At 41.0% G+C, this 22,300-nt stretch overlaps 1 protein-coding gene across 1 annotated transcript in view; it reads left to right on the plus strand.

The window, feature by feature from the left end:
* LOC126473265 (enoyl-CoA delta isomerase 1, mitochondrial-like) overlaps positions 1–21,891 on the plus strand; it is a 73,829-nt gene extending 51,938 nt beyond the window's left edge. Inside the window, exons 6-7 of the mRNA XM_050100217.1 lie at positions 10,889–11,070; positions 21,411–21,891. Coding sequence (XP_049956174.1) covers positions 10,889–11,070; positions 21,411–21,571 — 343 coding nt within the window. The 3' untranslated portion in view covers positions 21,572–21,891. The remainder of the gene's footprint in view (positions 1–10,888; positions 11,071–21,410) is intronic.
* Positions 21,892–22,300: the final 409 nt, after the last annotated feature.

The following is a 22,300-nucleotide window of genomic DNA, read 5'->3' on the forward strand; positions in this document are numbered from 1 at the left end:
GTGGGTTGTATGGTTGTGTGTGTCAATGTGTGTACTTATGCTGGGAAAAGAGTAAAAGCCCGCAAGCTAGTGTGAGTACTGTTTTCCATTACAGATGCCTGTGTTCCTCTCATCAGTCCATTATAGGTGAGTGATTGTTCTTTTCCTGTTTTTAGTTGCAGTTCTTTAATTTCTGTATTTACTTTCAATGTTACCATTTTTATTTCATGTTCTGCAAGCATGTAGTGTACTTTTGTTTTACATTCATACTGGAGGCACTGCAGTCTTTTGTAAAACTGATGGTTCACATCAAGAACATTTTCTTTCCTTGGACACAAATCTGATACTGCAGGTTTTATAGTGCTCCTGGCTCACATGTTACACATCTGTAATTAGATGTTATTTTCAGTTCAAAGCACACAATGCATTGCTGTCACACTTAGCTTACTGCAGGTTGTCGTTTTTTTTTTTTTTTTTTTTTTTTTTTTTTTTTTTTTTTTTTTTTACTGATCCACTAAGATTTTCAGCAATAAATATTTTTTGACGGTGCAGGTGTTTGAAAGGGACACCCTTTTCTGCTTATTTTCCTCAATCTTTACAATAACATCTTCAGTGATATATGCTGTGCATCTGCGAGGCACAGTTAATATCTGTGGTTGAAGTGTGATAATATTCTCAATAGCTGATTTTAGCAGTGTTACCAAGCATGTTTTTAGCTAATTTAGATCAACACTGAACCTCATTCTACTAATCTAAGATTACTGTTCCACAACAGAATGGACTGTTGAACTGAATTCAGTTGCGGAACTAAGGTCAAAATGACATTTATACAGTCAACTCTTTGTGCCGATCTTAGTTTTCACACATTACGAGATTCATAGCAGTGACTTAATGATTCATCTATTGTAAGCATGCAAAATTCTTATGACTAGAAAGATTATGGGGTTCTATAAGGCTCAATCTTAGGTTCACGTTTAGACTCCACGTGGGAAAAATATATCTAAAAACAAAGATCATGAGACTTACCAAACAAAAGCGCTGGCAGGTCGATAGACACACAAACATACGCACAAAATTCTAGCTTTCGCAACCAACGGTTGCTTCGTCAGGAACACGTGTTTGTTGGTAATGAGGATCACCCTGTGGCTGAACATGCCTTGGTGCATGGCCAGCACATCTTGGCACAGTGTTAGCACCGTCCGGGTTATCTGGATACTTCCCACTAACACCAACCTGTCAGAACTCCGGAGATGGGAACTTGCCCTTCAGTATATCCTCTCTTCTCATTATCCGCCAGGCCTCAACCTCCGCTAATTTCAAGTTACCGCCGCTTATACCTCACCTGTCTTTCAACAACATCTTTGCCTCTTTACTTCCGCCTCGACTGACATCTCTGCCCAAACTCTTGGCCTTTACAAATGTCTGCTTGTGTCTGTGTAGGTTCGTATGAGCAGTTGCCAGTGGGCTCGTGCGCATGCGCAGAGCTGAATTCGCGTATGAGCAGTGCCTTTCTCCCGCTTCTGGCTACTTGGAGCGTGGCTGTTTGGTGTACGAGCAGTAGCAGCAAGTAGCCAGAAGCTACCCGGAAAAATTTTCCTGGCGCGCCCAAGCTGCCAGATTCGCGCATGCGCAGAGCAAGCTGAGTTATAGTGGGGGGTCCTTCCTCACGTGACCCGTGGCCGAAGCTAAGTAGGCAAATTTGGTCAGTAGTTTTGAACTAAATATTTTGTTTCAAATATAATGACAGCTGTAGCAGAATTTTATAGATCTGCCTTCTGTAAAAGTGTTTTTAGATCACAAGGCACTTGTCTCGTACTTCCTCTGGGCCTGAAGTTATTTCTTAATTTGTGTTTACGTCTTAAATTTATATAATGCCATTCTATGCTAAATTTTAGACTGGCAGCATAACATATTTTATCGTTTTGACTCCCCACATGGCTTCATATTTATTCCTAGAGTAGAATATAAACTGTCAGTTGTACAGTTTCTTTGCCTCATAGACAACCATGTTAATTTTTTCACATTTTGAAATAGTCATGAAATTTATTGTCCTTTCTTCCGGTGTAAGCTACACAAGAAACTCTCTCTTTTTTTGTTGCAAGTAATTTGTATTCCATCCTAGTAGCTTTTTGCAGTGATGTGTAGATGTAAACGTGTTGGAAATGCTACATAACAACATTGCAGAGCACGAATTAAAAAAAAAAAAATCTGTCAAAAATTTTATGGTACTTCGAGCTGTGGAGTCTAATTTTGAAATGACTCAAAAGCCAAGAACTGATTCCTTATTTGCATTATTTATCTGTGTGGGCTATGATAAAACAATTGCTGTAAGTACAATTCAGTATGTCCTCTCAACAACATGCCGCACGGGCAGCGAGGCTACACATGGTCACGTGATGCCCCACCAGAAATACGACGAAAAGCGTATGAGCAGAGCAAGCACCAAGTACGGGCTGTGTACGTCATCGTAGCTGCGCATGCGCAGTACAGCCTGTTGTCTGGCGCATTCTGGTAACTGCACAAACGAACCTTGTATGTGCGGATGGATATGTGTGTGTGTGCGAGTGTATACCCGTCCTTTTTTCCTCCTAAGGTAAGTCTTCCCACTCCCGGGATTGGGATGACTCCTTACCCTCTCCCTTAAAACCCACATCCTTTCGTCTTTCCCTCTCCTTCCTTCTTTCCTGACGAAGCAACCGTTGGTTGCGAAAGCTAGAATTTTGTGTGTATGTTTGTGTTTGTTTGTGTGTCTATCGACCTGCCAGCGCTTTTGTTTGGTAAGTCTCATCATCTTTGTTTTTAGATATATTTTTCCCACGTGGAATGTTTCCCTCTATTATATTCATATCATTAATTTGAACCCAACAATTACGTTTGTTATTGTCATTGTTGCACTTCGAAATCTTTTCTGTCGTCTTATTTTCTCTTTCTGTTTTGGCCAGTAGTTTCACTTTGTATTCACCTTCTCCTTTTTACCGTAATCTACTATACAATTTTATCCCACCGATGTATACTCAATAATACGTAATACGTAATAATACGTAACCCACTTCCAAACCATAACCAAAAAAATTTGTTTCCGCTTTCAACAGTACCACTGCTATAAAATCCACCGTTTCTAGTTCACAAACAGTTCCTTTCACCTATTAAACGACCATTTCGGCTAGTTCTAATAACTTTTGCTTTATTTCCATTTCCGTTTCTCTCACATCACTTATCATTTTTAGCCGCTTCCCACAGAATTTAACGTCATTATTTCTTTGTCAGACAATTGTTAACCTCATTTTCATAATCTGCCACCACAAAACCACTCCTTTTAATACATTTACACGTAGTCTTTTCGAAATTTTCCCGAATTTCTCCACCCTTTAACGTGTTTTGGCAGCAACACAACCACCTAACCTTTATGCACGTCGTCGTCTACCAACCCAAGTTCACCACAGGATCAACATAGCCCAGCTTTAACCAACACTTTTTCACCTTTTTTCACACCAGGTCTCCAGTTGCTTTCTAGTTCACCTTATCTCTCCCCATATATTTTTATTTTCATATTCATTTCAGCCTCATGTTACACTTTCCACCTTCTAATACCATGTCGCCCTCACAACACCCCCACAATGGCCTCATTAAGTTTTATTTACATTCCCTCCGCAAACATGCCTTCACCCTAGCCAGATTACACTCCCATATTTTATTTTCTCAGGCTTGTCTGACATTTGGCATTACCCCCAAAGGCCTCATACTTAAAGTTCCGATCTCTGGCTGCAACCCTTCTTTCCATCAGTCCCTATACCAGTTCCAAACTGAACAATCCATTGCCCTCACCCACCTAATCCTTCACCTACACATCAACTTAGTCAATGAACACACCCGTCAACTCCTATCCTTAATAAAAGTCCTTAATCTTTCCTCTCCCACATCCACACCGGCTGTTCAGAGCATCCTCCTACAGGCCAACCACAAATAAGAACAGCATGCCACCCTCCACCTCAAAAAACTATCCAATCTCCTGGTTTCCCACCTCCGGAAAGGCAACTCACTCACCCTTCACAACCTTTCCAGCAAACCTCAACCTCCTCTCATTGCACACAAACCCAGTCTCTCCCATCTACTCAATCTCCCACTTCCAGCTCCACTCCCTCCAAAACCTCAAAATTCCAATCAACACAATCTGGAACCACAACACCCTAATTCAGTAGTTAACCTTTCCTCCAAACCTCTCTCCCAATCCGAAACCTCTGTCCTATCCAAAGGCCTCACCTTCAGCCCCACTCCCAGATTCAACCAAACAGCCCTCGTCAAAGATTTACTGTCCTACTCTCTGCTGGAAATAACACTTTGCCACGAAGAAAAATGATCCTAATCCTACTCCCAATGATCCAACTCCCCAGGACACTATCCAAATTGAACCCTGCCTGGAACAGTTCCGTCCTCCGTCGCAGCGGGACCCACCTCCTCTTCCTCAAAATCACCCTCTCCAAACCTTCCAGGAATTTCTCACTTCCAGCCTTGCATCTCAATCCTTCTTAAAAAACCTTAATCCTTCTCCCAACATCACCACTGCTGAAGCCCAGGCTATCCGTGATCTGAAGGCTGACCGATCCATCATCGTTCTTCCGGCGGACAAGGGTTCGACGACCGTGGTACTTGATCGTCGGGAGTATGTGGCTGAGGGACTGTGTCAGCTTTCACACAACACCACATACAAAGTCTGCCAAGGTAATCCCATTCCCGATATCCAGGCGGAGCTTCAATGAATCCTCAGAACCTTAGGCCCCCTGCAAAACCTTTCACCTGACTCAATCAACCTCCTGACCCCACCGACACCCCGCACCCCTACCTTCTACCTTCTTCCTAAAATTCACAAACCCAGTCATCCCGGCCACCCCATTGTAGCTGGTTACCAAGCCCACACAGAACGTATCTCTGCCTATGTAGGTCAACACATTCAACCCATTACATGCAGTCTCCCATCCTTCATCAAAGACACCAACCACTTTCTCGAACGCCTGGAATCCTTACCCAATCTGTTACCCCCGGAAACCATCCTTGTAACCATTGATGCCACTTCCTTACACACAAATATTCCGCACGTCAATGGCCTCGCTGCGATGGAGCATTTCCTTTCACGCCGATCACCTGCCACCCTACCTAAAACCTCTTTCCTCATTACCTTAGCCAGCTTCATCCTGACCCACAACTTCTTCACTTTTGAAGGCCAGACATACCAACAATTAAAGGGAACAGCCATGGGTACCAGGATGGCCCCCTCGTACGCCAACCTATTCATGGGTCGCCTAGAGGAAGCCTTCTTGGTTACCCAGGCCTGCCAACCCAAAGTTTGGTACAGATTTATTGATGACATCTTCATGATCTGGACTCACAGTGAAGAAGAACTCCAGAATTTCCTCTCCAACCTCAACTCCTTTGGTTCCATCAGATTCCCTGCTACTACTCCAAATCCCACGCCACTTTCCTTCACGTTGACCTCCATCTGTCCAATGGCCAGCTTCACACGTCCGTCCACATCATACCCACCAACAAGCAACAGTACCTGCATTATGACAGCTGCCACCCATTCCACATCAAACGGTCCCTTCCCTACAGCCTAGGTCTTCGTGGCAAACGAATCTTCTCCAGTCCGGAATCCCTGAACCATTACACCAACAACCTGACAACAGCTTTCGCATCCCGCAACTACCCTCCCGACCTGGTACAGAAGCAAATAACCAGAGCCACTTCCTCATCCCCTCAAACCCAGAACCTCCCACAGAAGAACCACAAAAGTGCCCCACTTGTGACAGGATACTTTCCGGGACTGGACCAGACTCTGAATGTGGCTCTCCAGCAGGGAAACGACTTCCTCAAATCCTGCCCTGAAATGAGATCCATCCTTCATGAAATCCTTCCCACTCCACCAAGAGTGTCTTTCCGCCGTCCACCTAACCTTCGGAACCTGTTAGTTCATCCCTATGAAATCCCCAAACCACCTTCCCTACCCTCTGGCTCCTATCCTTGTAACCGCCCCCGGTGTAAAACCTGTCCCATGCACCCTCCCACCACCACCTACTCCAGTCCTGTAACCCGGAAGGTGTACACGATCAAAGGCAGAGCCACGTGTGATAGCACCCACGTGATTTACCAACTGACCTGCCTACACTGTGATGCATTCTATGTGAGAATGACTAGCAACAAACTGTCCATTCGCATGAATGGACACAAGCAGACAGTGTTTGTTGGTAATGAGGATCACCCTGTGGCTAAACATGCCTTGGTGCATGGCCAGCACATCTTGGCACAGTGTTACACCGTCCGGGTTATCTGGATACTTCCCACCAACACCAACCTATCCGAACTCCGGAGATGGGAACTTGCTCTTCAATATATCCTCTCTTCCCATTACCCACCAGGCCTCAATCTCCGCTAATTTCAAGTTGCCGCCACTCATACCTCACCTGTCATTCAACAACATCTTTGCCTCTGCACTTCCGCCTCGACTGACATCTCTGCCCAAACTCTTTGCCTTTAAATATGTCTGCTTGTGTCTGTATATGTGTGGATGGATATGTGTGTGTGTGTGCGTGAGTGTATACCCGCCCTTTTTTCTCCCTAAGGTAAGTCTTTCCGCTCCGGGGATTGGAATGACTCCTTACCCTCTCCCTAAAACCCACATCCCTTCGTCTTTCCCTCTCCTTCCCTCTTTCCTGACGATGCAACCGTTTGTTGCGAAAGCTTGAATTTTGTGTGTATGTTAGTGTTCGTTTGTGTGTCTTATCGACCTGCCAGCGCTTTTGTTTGGTAAGTCTCATCATCTTTGTTTTTAGATATATTTTTCCCACGTGGAATGTTTCCCTCTATATATATATATATATATATATATATATATATATATATATATATATATATATATATATATATATATATATATATATATATATATGAGCTTTCTACCTAAAGCAGAACTTGTTGTTCTCACAGATGGTGCTAGTTTTGTAATCGATCAAACCATACATATAGCAACAGAAGAAATGGCAAATCATGTTTTTAAAAGTATTATTGAGTGGTTTTCAGCAAATGCTCTTTCTTTAAATTTCAAAAACATGCAACATATTAAGCTTTTCAGTGCAGGGGTACAGTATTACACCAATGATAGGTGTAACACGTGGTGAGGGGGTATTAAACAGGGTGGTAACTTCAAAAATTTTAGGTTCCATATTGATGAGAATTTAAACTAGCAAAAATGCCTTTTTGAGACTCCCGAAGCAACTTGGTTCAGCTACATTTTCACTTCCAGTAATTGCAAATCTTGTGTAGAGAGAAAGCAATAAATTGACATATTTGTGTATTTTAATTGAATGATGTTCTAAAGAAAGTGCTCTTTACTGCAAAACAAGCTGTAAGAATAAATGTGGTGCTTACCACTGATCATTTTGTAGACATCTGTCTAGGTAGGCCTTTTGACTTATGCCTCAAAGTATATTTATTTCCCAATGAATTTGGTTGTAAATAATCCACTGTATTTCAAAAAGAACTATGCTGTAGATAATTACAATAGCAGAAGGAAAAATGACATTAGTTATTCCACATTAAAATTGTCTTTGCCACAAAAGGGATGCACAGTGCTGCCACCTATTGTGTTGGAATTACTAATTCACATCTGTATTTAAAAAACAGAAATAAAAAAAAACACACACTTGTAAATGCTCAGCATATAGCCATATTCCCATATGAATATGTAAGAAGAGCTGTCAGTAAAAGCACTGCCCTGAAAGGCAAAGTTTTGGGTTCTTGTACCAGCCTAACAAAGTAGGTTTCAGTAAATTGTTTATTTGATGGCAGAAGGAATGAAGTTATCAGGGAAAAAAATCACCTGGGCTGTAACTAGGCCATTTCTTTGTTGTATCCTGTTTTACAGGAAGGTGACACACGAGTTACTGAAATGGTACACCAGTGGATAGACTTAAATCACCCTGTAATGCCACATGAAATTATTATTATTTCCAGTAATGCTAATATTACAACGTATGCAGGAGAACTTTGGTGAATCTTGGAAAGTAGGAAAAAGTACTGGCTGAATTGGAATTTAGAGGACGTCTTGTGCATAAATGGCTGTTTGTGAAAGACAAGGATCTGGGTTTGAGTGCCAGTCCATACTCACAGTTTTTGATATTGCAATTACCTCTACTACCGCTGCTGTTGACATCTGCCAAGTTACACAGACTGAGAGAAGTTGGGTAAATGTGCGTGGATATTTTTTTTTTTTTTTTTTTTTTTTTTTTAGGGAATTGGTCTATGATAAATTAGCTTTGGCTCACATGATGACACACAACCTGATGAATTAATTAAATAAAGATAGTGACAATATTAGAAAAGGATAGATTGCTTCTTGCTGTATAGAGGAGACATCGAGTCAGGCAGCCACAACAAAAGACTGCTACACACTTGGGCTCTTGGCCAAAAGGCCTTCTCCTAAAGTAGAAAACAAACACACACACACACACACACACACACAAGCACAACTCGCACACATGAATGGTCACTATCTCTGGCCACTGAGGCCGGACTGCATACAACATCTGGGCCCAATGGGAGGAGCAATCTGTGGTTGGGGTGCGGGGGAGGGGGGGGGGGGGTGTAAGGTAAAGACGGGATTGGAGAGTGGGGGGAATAGCAGGGTAGGGATGGGGGAAGGTGTAGTGCTGCTTGTGGGAGTATACAGGGGACATAATGGGTATGTTCGCAGTTAGGAGGCTTGAGGGAAGGAGAGAAGTAGAGAAGGGGAAGAAGACTAGTGGGTGCATTGGTGGAGCAGAAGTCTGTGTAGCACTTGAGTATTTTCTTTAGGTACAGTCACTGGCAATAATCAGCGTCTATGATGACGAACAGAGTTCACATACTGCTTCCTTTTCACATTAGACAGTCACCATCTCAGCAGTATTCATTACTCAAAGACATGTAGCAACATAAAAGATTTACAAAATCTTTTGCCACACTTTTATAGCTGAGAACAAAGTACAGTCTATCATAAGTAATTTATCAAACATACTGCAGCTGACATACTTAACAATTGTGCTTCTCGTGCATACAGTAGGTAGTTTTACACATAAATTTAATTGTGTTTTCCTTAAAACTCAAACAGTGGAAAGTCCAGGAAAGAATACAGTAACTTGAACACACTGAGTTGCAGACAGGCATAATGAAAAGAATGCTAGAAACGATAAGTTTTCAGACCACATCCTTCATAATAATGAGAACACTCCTACACACTCACACAAGTCACATACACATACACATGGCCACTGTCATCTCCGGGAGCTAAGACCTTATACTCACAGATGACAGTGTGTGAAAGTATAAGTTTGTTTGCATGGCCATCCTCCACAGCAAGCACAGAAATATTTGTTTTGTAAATAAAACCACCTTTCTTTTTTTGCCGCAACTGTAATATATTTTTCCCAGGCACATTTCGCCATTTTCTTACTCTAAGGCGTCCTCACAGTTAACATCACATTTTTTATGTAAATATGTGGCAACAAACTTTAAGTAATTAATTATTTACATGAAAAATGTGATGTGAACTATTTGATAATGTAAAAATAACAAAACTATATCTACCTTAGAGTAAGAAAAAGGCAAAACGCATCTGGGAAAAATATATTACAGTCACAGCAAAAAAAGACAGTTTTATTTGCGAAACAATTATGAAAGTGTAAGTGTTTTTTAATTCCGATGGAGGACATAGTTATAAAGCTGGACATATACTGTATTCTTTTCATTGTGCCTATCTACAGCTCAAGTCCTCCAGTGCTACGTATTGAGTAGCTCAAATGGCTCTGAGCACTATGCGACTTAACTTCTGAGGCCATCAGTCGCCAGTTGAGTAATAATCTATCCTTTGCAGGTGGTTGTGGATTCCTTAATCCATTTCAGGCTCATGCCAGGATGATTCCTTGAACAAAGATATGAATGCGCTTTACATATAACATGTCTCTAATGACTGTTGTTGATGCAGTGTTTGACTTTAACATTCCTTGTGTCTTTCTTTCCATAAACTTGTACCCAAATTGATTTTACTGTGATCCATCAGTTGCCTAATAAATGTCTGAAAGTAGAAAAACCACTTTTAAATGTAACTTAAAATCATTTTTCCTTGCCAACTACTATTCCATGGATGAATTTCTGCTTAAAAATTGGTGGCCTGTAAGAATTTTTTAAGTGTAGTAAGACTTAAGTGTAGTAAGACTTAAAAATTTGTTCATTAATGTTAATACTAATTATGTTCACACATACTGTAAACTGACTCTTTCCACATTTCAATAAAAGAATCATTCAAGTGATCTATGGAGCATGTAAGTAACTAACCACAGTGGATGGGTCATCTACTTATTTGTTAACAATTAGATACGCAAAACTGACCCTTACTTTATTCTTTCACTATTTCTTGTAATATATATTAAAGAGATTGAAATACTTTTGTTACCTATACATTAAAAAAACAAATTTGTGTATGCTGTGTGTACTGGATGCCATTTACTATGCTATTGCTACTACCTTTCCACCTGTTATAACCAAAACTGCTGAGAATTAAAAATTTTGAGCACTATTAACTCAGCTGTTGGCTGTTGTAAATCCAGCTCATCACATTCGTTGCTCCTGTTTGCTTCTTCCTCCTGCTCTCATTCCTTGCTTCTGCTTATTTACTTCTCCCTCCTCCCCTGGCACAATCTGTTTACCCTTCTTCCCCTTCTAAAGAAATTAAGAAAGAAAATTTCAATCGTAAATTGGAAAATTAAATGGTTAATTGTTTTTTTTAACTTCTAAATGAGAATTTGCTTATAGTTAAGACCACTGTTATAATTTCTACCAATTTTTATGACATAGTGGCTCACACTGCACATCAATTTTAAAGGTTTCAGTTATCATTTAGAAATGTTGTTAAACATCGTGATGCAGAAATGGCTTTGACTCTGGGAAAAATGTTCACCACAGAAGAGGCATTAAAGATTGGTCTTATAGATGAAGTCGCCTCAGATGCTAAAGATGCCATTGGAAAAGCAGAAAAATTTATAGGACAATTTGCCAAAATTTCACGTAAGTAGTTCATTGAAAATGCGATAGTGATACATCAAAAAGTTTACTGAAATAAAAATTTTGCATTTGGGACTCATTAGCACTTTTTACTTGTCTTACATTTATTGTTTGTTGTGTAGCATATCTTGGAGTGCTGCAAGATGCCAGTACTTCTCTAATACAACATTTTGTTCATATTGTTTAATATGAGGACTATCCAGAAAAGAAAAGACTTACAAAAAACAGAAATTGGCTGCAGCACTGATCTTCCTTGAAGATTACAAGAAAAATGGTAACAAAGTTATCGATAGTATCGTGAGTAGGGGTCTGACTTGGAAAAGCATGTCAAGTGTGAAACAAAAACACAGTCAATGGAATGAGGACATACAAATTCTCCCAAGAAACCAAGAAAGTGTTTGCAAATGCTGTCTGAAGAAAGATTGTGGCAGCTGTGTTTTGGGACTCAAAAGGAGTTATTCTCATTTATTTCCTTGAACGTGACTCAACAGTTAGCTTGGAGAGGTATTGTCAAACACTGAAAAAGTTAAGATGGCCAATGCTAAACAAATACCAGGGAAAACATAGTGCAAAAGTTTTATTTTTTCACGACAATGCACTTCCACACAGAGCCAATCATATCTGAGAGCTCCTACAGGGTATTGGATGGGAGATATTTGATCATCCACCATCAGTCCAGATTTGGCACTGAGTGACTATCACCTCTTCCCAGCACTGAAGACATGTGTCACTCAACAATGCTTTGATACTTACATCACACTGTGTATCATTATAAACCAGTGATTGCAATCACTGCTGGCAGATTTCTACAGAGATGGTATTGAAAAATTTGTGCAATTATGTATTAATTGCCTCAGTTTGAAAAGGAGTTATTTGGAAAAATAGATTGAAAGTGTACGTTTAAAATGCATATAATAATTTTTTTCCATAGTATTAATTATTTTTATTTAAAAACATTTGTTACTTTCTGGGTAGCCCTCGTACTATCTATTACTACTTTATATTTGTTATGTGTAATGAAACACGTCAAACAGAATTATGTCTTCTGTGCCAACCTGCATGAATTCTGAAAACATTAGTAATTTGAAATGAAGCTTGCACTTTTTTTCACTTCTCATCCTGGAAGCCACAGACCAAGTTATTTGTTGAATTCCAAAAAGCATTTAACTCAGTACCACAAACGCATTTATTAATGAAACTACAGTAATGTGAGGTATCGAATAAAATTTATGATTGGATTGAGAATTTCGTGAAGGGGAAGATCCAGCATGTCATCTTGAATAGAGTGTCATCAACAGATGTAGAAGTAGTATGAGGCATGTCCCAGAGAAGTGTGTTGGGCCCCTCACTATTCATGTAGTATATTAACAATCTGCTAGACAATATTAACAGTATCCTCAGACGTTTCACAGATGATGCAATCATGTATAATATGCTCTGAGAGATAAAAAAGCTGTCCAAATATTTAGTTGTAACTTCGTAATATTTCAAAGTGGTGCAAAGTTTGGCAATCCAGTTTAAATATTTAGAAATGTAAAATTTTGCACTTCGAAGAAGAAGAAGAAGAAGAAGAAGAAGAAGAAGGAGAAGAAGGGGGTGGGGGACATAGTGTCTTATGACTAAAGTATCAAGGAGCACAGTTGGAATCGGTCAACTTGCAAAAATACACAGGTGTCGGACATGAAATAGAATGATCAAATAAATTGAGTCATAGGTAAAGCAAAGGGACAGACTTTGATTCATGTGCAAGATACTGGGAAAATTCAATCCATCTGCATTGTGGATTACATTCAAAACACTTGTGTAACACATCCCAGAATATTGCTCAAGTATGTGGGACCAGGGCTATTGAAAGTTTACAAAGAAGAGCAGAGGTATAGTCACAGGTTTGTTTGACCCGTTGGAGAGCATCAGAGAGACGTTGAAAAAGCTGAATTGGCAGGTGCAACTATCCCACGAAAGCCTACTGTAAAAATTTCAAGAAACAGTGTAAAAGTAAGGAATCTAGGAATATACTACACCACCGTATGTATTGTCCAATAGGGACCGTAAAGAAAAGACAAGACGAGACAGTTAACACTCGAGCCAACACTCCGATTTTCATATGCATGCGGCATACTTTGTACATGTGTAAAGAATAGGTGTCTGTTACGAAGGTAAACATGTATGAGCAAATTCACAGTTTGACCTTAGTTTAGTTAAACAATGATAAAATAAACTAATATCAGCTAAATCACTGTTTAATTAAATGATAATAAAATAAACTTTTATTACATCATACTGTTGCTGCGTACAAATGTTACCCGACAATAATGATGACATTAAACAATGCATTTCCAACAGATTCCAGCTAAATGCTTATTCGATTACTATTTACCTGGTGAACAAGTGCCTCCTTGTGGGATTGAGCTATTAGCTTGGAATCTGGGGCATTTTCTTTGAAGGACAATAAATTTTTTCTCGTCTAGTTCACTGTCTACTTTATGTTATTGCTGCTCACTTGGGCATAGGACAACACAGCTTATCACTGTTTAGCTGAAGCAATAATGAAGGAATAGGTACGGGCCCACAATTGTAAATCAACAATGGAACAGTGAAAAACAATGTTTTTTGTGGTTGGTACAGTTTATACATAGGCATGCCCACTCGAGGGTTAAGCGGTCATTCTTCCTGCACTCCATACACAAATGGCATGAGCAGAAACCCTGATAGGTGGTAGAATACGAAGTGTATATGTATAAGGGGCAGTAAAATGAGAATCAGACATATGGACAAAAGTAAGTACACTGTTTATTATTTCCAAAGTAATTGCCATAACTGATACATTTATCCCACTGTGAGGCAAGCTGGTCAGTGCCTTCATGTTTGCAGTTGCCTATGGAAAACGTGATTGTACCCAATCATGCACATCTTCATCTGAACAAAATCGATGGCCCCCAATGTCTTTCTTCAGGGCTCCAAAAGCATGAAAATTGCATGGGTAGATATTCGGACTGTATCAAGAATGTGTAGGGGCATCCTAGCATCTGCAGCATACTTGAAACAACCTTGGCAACATATTGTACCATGTTGTGCTCTAAGCACATCGTAACCCCTTGACATTTATAGTTGCCATCCAAGAACAAGTAATTAACTCCCTGCAGCATACTGTGTCATCCCACAGCATTGGCTGGAAACTAGCAGCAGTCACACTAGAGAACACAACCATGCATAGGATGGTGTTAACACAACACCACAGACAGCTGTATTTGGAGTGGTGCCATAACTGGGAAAAATCAACTGCTGTGGAATGGCACTCCATTGTGTTCAGCAGTCTGCAGTATCCTGGATGACCACCATTGGCGAGTATGTTGGCAACTTGAGAAGAGGTCCCATCCTTCCAATGTTTTGGAGAGGCATAGCAGTGTTATTCCTGGCCTCATTGGTGTAGGGAGCCATCGGGAATGACTACAGATAATGGCTGGCAGTGACTGGGGGAACTCTGACGGCATGACAGTCATCATGGACAGCCTATGTCCTTTTGTGTTACCTCTCATGTGACCATATCATGGTGCCATTTTTCAACAGGACAATTTTCATCTACACATTGTACGTGTACCTGTAATCTGTCTGCGTGATGTTGTCTTACTCCTGTAGATATTGCTTGCAATGGATATCTTCCCATAGAACATGTGTAGGACCAGCTCAGATGTCAGCTCCATCTCAGTACCAGTATCTAAGACATCAAGGACCAGTTAAAACAGTTGTGGGCCAGGTTGCCTCAGGAGAGTGTACGGCAGCTTTATAACACCCTTCCCAACGAAACTAGGACAGGCTTCCATGCCAAGTGGGCTGCAACATCATCTGATAACTAGGCTCATACTGCCAAATTTTTTGTAAATTTGACTCCATTCTCTGAAATAACATCATGTACACAGGTTTGGTGCCAGATGACATGTGCAAATTCCACAATGTTTCCTCGGAGCAACTGTCAGACATCATCAGGTAATTGAACGTTGCTGGTGGTAGGATACAACTGACGGTACCCACATGTCAACGCCCCTGTACATACAACACTCGCATAAGAATGCGCAGGCACATAAATAATGCATACAAAATAATTTGCAGATAGACGGCACCATACTCAAATACCCTCTGCTGAAAAACACAGAGTGGCCCCCCTGCACGTTCACTGTATGCTATTTTTACTAACAGTGGGGCCAGTCGTTAGTAAAAAACGTACTACACCAACGTTATGATGGGTCTGTTACTGAAAAGTCTTGTTGTGATTGATAGCAGCCAATGCAGGGTTTCAGCAGGCTATGCTTAGTTGAAATCCCACATCTCTGTTGATGAGATTATCAGCTGTATGGGTATATATTGCTTCCTTAATGCTGAAATCCCAGAAATATGACGACAGAGATAAAACTTCCATCTTTTCATAATCATGCGAAGTCCTGTATTCAGACAGTGTTCTGCAATCGCTGACTTCTCTGATTGGCGTAGCCATGTATGACGTTGATGTTTATCACAGCATTCTTGTACTGTGCAACATGTTTGGTGTATATATGCTGCCCCACGTTGACAAGGATTCTTCTACACACCACATTTACTCAGGCCAAGATCATCACTGCTTATCCTAGATAGTTCTCCTGCAACCATGCACATCATGTAGTGTAAGTGTATTTCCCACTACTTCATCAGATATATTCGGACCCCGTTTCTGTATTCCCTCTTGCCACTGGTGCTATCAATTAGTGCCAACTATAATGCTTGCCACTTTCATGTTAATTACATTTCTTTACAACATTACTTCACCAGTAAATCTAGCAACCCGTTTAGAGAAAGACATACTGTCACTGCTATTGTATTTAAAATATTACAACCACTTGCTCTTACTGAATGCAGTAAGTTATAGATAACATATAAACATTGATAAGTTGTGTAACTAAATGTTCTACAACAGGTAATTTATTTTTAACTGATTATTACTCTCTATGAATGTTCCTGATATATCTGACTGACATTTCTTGTAGCATATGCATTCTTTAATAAACAATGTGTCCTATTGCATTATTGGACAGTTTTTGTTCTTTCTTTTTTTTTCTTTGGGGGGTGGGGGGAGGGGGCGTTGATGAATCCTTACCATATTTCAATTGATGATCGTGGGTAGTTTTAACATTTATTTGCACTGGCAAATCTCAGGAAGGAAATCGTTTTGAACATTGTTATTTTTTGCCCTAATTGTGTCCTGAAGGCTATTTGTAATGCTAACTTTAAAAATCTATCTAAAAAACAAAGATGATGTGACTTACCAAACGAAAGTGCTGGCATGTTGATAGACACACACACAAACACACACACAAAATTGAAGCTTTCGCAACCAACGGTTGCTTCATCAGGAATGAGGGAAGGAGAGGGAAAGATGAAAGGATGTGGGTTTTAAGGGAGAGGATAAGGAGTCATTCCAATCCCGCGAGCGGAAAGACTTACCTTAGGGGGGGAAAAAGGTCAGGTATATGTGCGCGCGCGCGCATATATCCATCCGCACATACACAGACACAAGCAGACATTTCTAAAGGCAAAGAGTTTGGGCAGAGATGTCAGTCGAAGTACAGAGGCAAAGATGTTGTTGAATGACAGGTGAGGTATGAGCGGCGGCAACTTGAAATTGGCGGAGGTTGAGCCCTGGTGGGTAACGAGAAGAGAGGATGTACTGAAGGGCAAGTTCCCATCTCCGGAGTTCTGACAGGTTGGTGTTAGTGGGAAGTATCCAGATAACCCGGACGGTGTAACACTGTGCCAAGATGTGCTGGCCGTGCACCAAGGCATGTTTAGCCACAGGGTGATCCTCATTACCAACAAACACTGTCTGCCTGTGCCCATTCATGCGAATGGACAGTTTGTTGCTGGTCATTCCCACATAGAAAGTTTCACAGTGCAGGCAGGTCAGTTGGTAAATCACGTGGCTGCTTTCACACGTGGCTCTGCCTTTGATAGTGTACACCTGCCGGGTTACAGGACTGGAGTTGGTGGTGGTGGTGGTGGTGCATGGGACAGGTTTTACACCAGGGGCGGTTACAAGGGTAGGGGCCAGAGGGTAGGGAAGGTGGTTTGGGGATTTTGTAGGGGTGAACCAAGAGGTTACGATGGTTAGGTGGATGGCGGAAAAACACTCTTGGTGGGGTGGGGAGGATTTCATGAAGGATGGATCTCATTTCAGGGCAGGATTTGAGGAAGTCGTATCCCTGCTGGAGAGCCACATTCAGAGTCTGATCCAGTCCCGGAAAGTATCCTGTCACAAGTGGGGCACTTTTGTGGTTATTCTGTGGGAGGTTCTGGGTTTGAGGGGGTGAGGAAGTGGCTCTGGTTATTTGCTTCTGTTCCAGGTCGGGAGGGTAGTTGCGGGATGCGAAAGCTGTTTTCAGGTTGTTGGTGTAATGGTTCAGGAATTCCGGACTGGAGCAGATTCGTTTGCCACGAAGACCTAGGCTGTAGGGAAGGGACCATTTGATGTGGAATGGGTGGCAGCTGTCATAATGGAGGTACTGTTGCTTGATGGTGGGTTTGATGTGGACAGATATGTGAAGCTGGCCATTGGACAGATGGAGGTCAACGTCAAGGAAAGTGGCATGGGATTTGGAGTAGGACCAGGTGAATCTGATGGAACCAAAGGAGTTGAGCTTGGAGAGGAAATTCTGGAGTTGTTCTTCACTGTAAGTCCAGATCATGAAGATGTCATCAATAAATCTGTACCAAACTTTGGGTTGGCAGGCCTGGGTAACCAAGAAGGCTTCCTCTAAGCGACCCATAAATAGGTTGGCGTATGAAGGGGCCATCCTGGTACCCATGGCTGTTCCCTTTAATTGTTGGTATGTCTGGCCTTCGAAAGTGAAGAAGTTATGGGTCAGGATGAAGCTGGTTAAGGTAATGAGGAAAAAGGTTTTAGGTAGGGTGGCAGGTGATCGGCGTGAAAGAAGGAAGTGCTCCATCGCAGCAAGGCCCTGGACGTGCGGAATATTTGTGTATAAGGAAGTGGCATCAGTGGTTACAAGGATGGTTGCCGAAGGTAACAGATTGGGTAAGGATGCCAGGTTTTTTAAGAAGGATTGAGATGCAAGGCTGGAAGTGAGAAATTCCTGGAAGGTTTGGAGAGGGTGATTTTGAGGAAGAGGAGGTGGGTCCCGCTGCGACAGAGGACGGAACTGTTCCAGGCAGGGTTCAATTTGGATAGTGTCTTGGGGAATTGGATCATTAGGAATAGGATTAGGATCATTTTTCTTCATGGCAAAGTGATATTTCCAGCAGAGAGTACGAGTGTAAGACAGTAAATCTTTGACAAGGGCTGTTTGGTTGAATCTGGGAGTAGGGCTGAAGGTGAGGCCTTTGGATAGGACAGAGGTTTCGGATTGGGAGAGAGGTTTGGAGGAAAGGTTAACTACTGAATTAGGGTGTTGTGGTTCCAGATTGTATTGATTAGAATTTTGAGGTTTTGGAGGGAGTGGAGCTGGAAGTGGGAGATTGAGTAGATGGGAGAGACTGGGTCTGTGTGCAATGAGAGGAGGTTGAGGTTTGCTGGAAAGGTTGTGAAGGGTGAGTGAGTTGCCTTTCCGGAGGTGGGAAACCAGGAGATTGGATAGTTTTTTGAGGTGGAGGGTGGCATGCTGTTCTAATTTGCAGTTGGCCTGTAGGAGGATGCTCTGAACAGCCGGTGTGGATGTGGAATAGAAAAGATTGAGGACTTTTATTAAGGATAGGAGTTGACGGGTGTGTTCATTGGCTGAGTTGATGTGTAGGTGAAGGATTAGGTGGGTGAGGGCAATGCATTGTTCAGTTTGGAACTGGTATAGGGACTGATGGAAAGAAGGGTTACAGCCAGAGATGGGAACATTAAGTGTGAGGCCTTTAGTGGTGATGCCAAATGTCAGACAAGCCTGAGTAAATAAAATATGGGAGCTCCCACATCAAACCCACCAACAAGCAACAGTACCTCCATTATGACAGCTGCCACCCATTCCACATCAAACGGTTCCTTCCCTACAGCCTAGGTCTTCGTGGCAAACGAATCTACTCCAGTCCAGAATCCCTGAACCATTACACCAACAATCTGACAACAGCTTTCGCATTCCACAACTACCCTCCCGACCTGGTACAGAAGCAAATTACCAGAGCCACTTCCTCATCCCCTCAAACCCAGAACCTCCCACAGAAGAACCCCAAAAGTGCCCCACTTGTGACAGGACACTTTCCGGGACTGGATCAGACTCTGAATGTGGCTCTCCAGCAGGGATACGACTTCCTCAAATCCTGCCCTGAAATAAGATCCATCCTTCATGAAATCCTCCCCACTCCACCAAGAGTGTCTTTCCACCGTCCACCTAACCTTCGTAACCTCTTGGTTCACCCCTATAAAATCCCCAAACCACCTTCACTACCCTCTGGCCCCTACCCTTGTAACCGCCCCTGGTGTAAAACCTGTCCCATGCACCGTCCCACCACCACCTACTCCAGTCCTGTAACCCGGAAGGTGTGCACGATCAAAGGCAGAGCCACGTGTGAAAGCAGCCACGTGATTTACCAACTGACCTGCCTGCACTGCGAAACTTTCTATGTGGGAATGACCAGCAACAAACTGTCCATTCGCATGAATGGACACAGGCAGACAGTGTTTGTTGGTAATGAGGATCACCCTGTGGCTAAACATGCCTTGGTGCACGGCCAGCACATCTTGGCACAGTGTTACACCGTCCGGGTTATCTGGATACTTCCCACTAACACCAACCTGTCAGAACTCCGGAGATGGGAACTTGCCCTTCAGTACATCCTCTCTTCTCATTACCCACCAGGCCTCAACCTCCACTAATTTCAAGTTGCCGCCGCTCATACCTCACCTGTCATTCAACAACATCTTTGCCTCTGTACTTCGACTGACATCTCTGCCCAAACTCTTTGCCTTTAAATATGTCTGCTTGTGTCTGTATATGTGTGGATGGATATGTGTGTGTGTGTGCGTGAGTGTATACCCGCCCTTTTTTCTCCCTAAGGTAAGTCTTTCCGCTCCGGGGATTGGAATGACTCCTTACCCTCTCCCTAAAACCCACATCCTTTCATCTTTCCCTCTCCTTCCCTCTTTCCTGACGAAGCAACCGTTTGTTGCGAAAGCTTGAATTTTGTGTGTATGTTAGTGTTTGTTTGTGTGTCTATTGACCTGCCAGCGCTTTTGTTTGGTAAGTCTCATCATCTTTGTTTTTAGATATATTTTTCCCACGTGGAATGTTTCCCTCTATTATATTCATAACTTTAAAAATATGCTGACTTGATATTTTAAGTATGTTCTCCTTTCTGTGTAAAGCATAGCAGAACAGTTTCCTTCTATAATTACATGGGACATGAACAGGCAAGCAAGCTGACAAAAGGAGTCGGTAGGGGTAGAGCAGGAACACAGTGTTCTCCAGTATCACCCAAATTTCTGGTATCAGATGAGGAGTGCAAATAAGAGAGAGAACAAGTGGTAAGAAAGTAAGAGTTGCTATGGATTCAACAATTTTAAAATTGTAATTTCATTACTTTTTAAATGATTTCAAACTTAAAATAGCCAGACTGAATTGAACTGTCAGCAGAAGTAAGTGCTAACCCACACGAGAAGTTTTTTGCATTCTGCTTGTTTTGTGTTTCATTAAATTCAAAGATAAGGTAACAATACATAAGACAAAGCAATTTATATAGTATATATAGAACTGCTTGTTACCAGCATGTGATGCCTTTGTTAACACAACAGATACAGTGATCAGATTAACCATTGGTAAATTGAGTGTTAGCTCTTTCTTCTACTAATCGCTTCAACTAATACATTCTTGTATTCATTTTAATTATGTTTGCAATTTCAACACACAAGGGTGCAAATAATCATAATTTTGAGTGTCCAATTGAAAATACATAATTATTTTTTATGACAGTGGGGATTCATGTTGAGGAGACACATGCATAAGGCATGAAAATAGAATAACATAATTTACCAGCATTTCGCTTCACAATTCAAGTAAGGGAATGAGTTTCTCCTGTAGACATGAAGTTGAACTGAAAAATTAAAAGAAAAATATTTTTACAAAGAAATGTAGTGTAAACCACATTTAATAGAGGATTATGATCATTCCATTACCTTATACTGTATGATTTATAGCTATAATCCTATTTTTTTTTAAGAAATATGTTGCATAACTGACTGAAGATTTTTCAGTTTTATTTTGCTATTAATAGTAGTCTGATGCTTCTCACACTTAACGAAGTTATTAAATATTATTTTAATGAAGATGTATTCTGAATATTCACTGTACTATTAGTAATTTGATTTTTGCATTTTTCAGCTGTGGCACGAAGTATGACCAAGGTTCAGTACAGAGCAGAAACAATTAATTGGCTAGTGAAGAACAAAGAATCAGACTTAAAGCAGTTCTTGACATTTGTAAATGATCCTAAAGTGCAAAAGGGACTCGAGCTTTATCTTGAGTCACTGAAGAAGAAGTAAACTTCCTTTGCAATTTGCACTTTTCCTACAAATAATGACTTTGATAACTGCAAAGGTATCACTGTCAAAAAGAAACAGGGTAGCAGAAGACCTGCAGATTATTACACCATGAAGCTTATAAGCTGTGGTCTCCTGTACATATTTGCCTTTTTGCGAGTACACAAAAGCTTGCACCTGTATTTTTTTTAGAAATAATTTTGAAGATACCATTGTATAAACCTGCTGGAAAGTGTTATTTTATTTTTAGAACATTTGTTGCATTTGTAATTTTATACTGTATATACATGTTGTCAATAAAATATTGATATTGCTGTAACAAAGATGCACAATCAGAAAATACACACAGACCCTTTATTGCATAGAACCTAAAGGAAAAAAATAGTTAAATGTTGAAGAACCTAATGTGTGTATTCAAAGTTATGTTTAGTTGCATTCAACATCAGTTTTAGAAAAGTGTAACAATGATAGAACTACAGCAAACCTAGACAAAAGGACATTAATACTGCAAAGATTTTTTCAGTTACATTAAATACTAAGTACATTTCTTCAGTGACAAGAAAATTATTTAGCCTTTTGCATAGTGCAGATGTAGTTGTATCAGGTAATCAGTGAAATAACATATTTTTGAAAATGTTCAGTGACATTTTTAGAACTTTAACTTGAAACGAATTCTTTGGTAACAGTTCCGGTCTTGTCTCTAGTTTTGCAGTAGTTGGTGTAAAAATAAAG

The sequence above is a fragment of the Schistocerca serialis genome, chromosome 4, assembly GCF_023864345.2.
Source record: "Schistocerca serialis cubense isolate TAMUIC-IGC-003099 chromosome 4, iqSchSeri2.2, whole genome shotgun sequence".
In the NCBI taxonomy this organism is placed as follows: Eukaryota; Metazoa; Arthropoda; class Insecta; order Orthoptera; family Acrididae; genus Schistocerca; species Schistocerca serialis.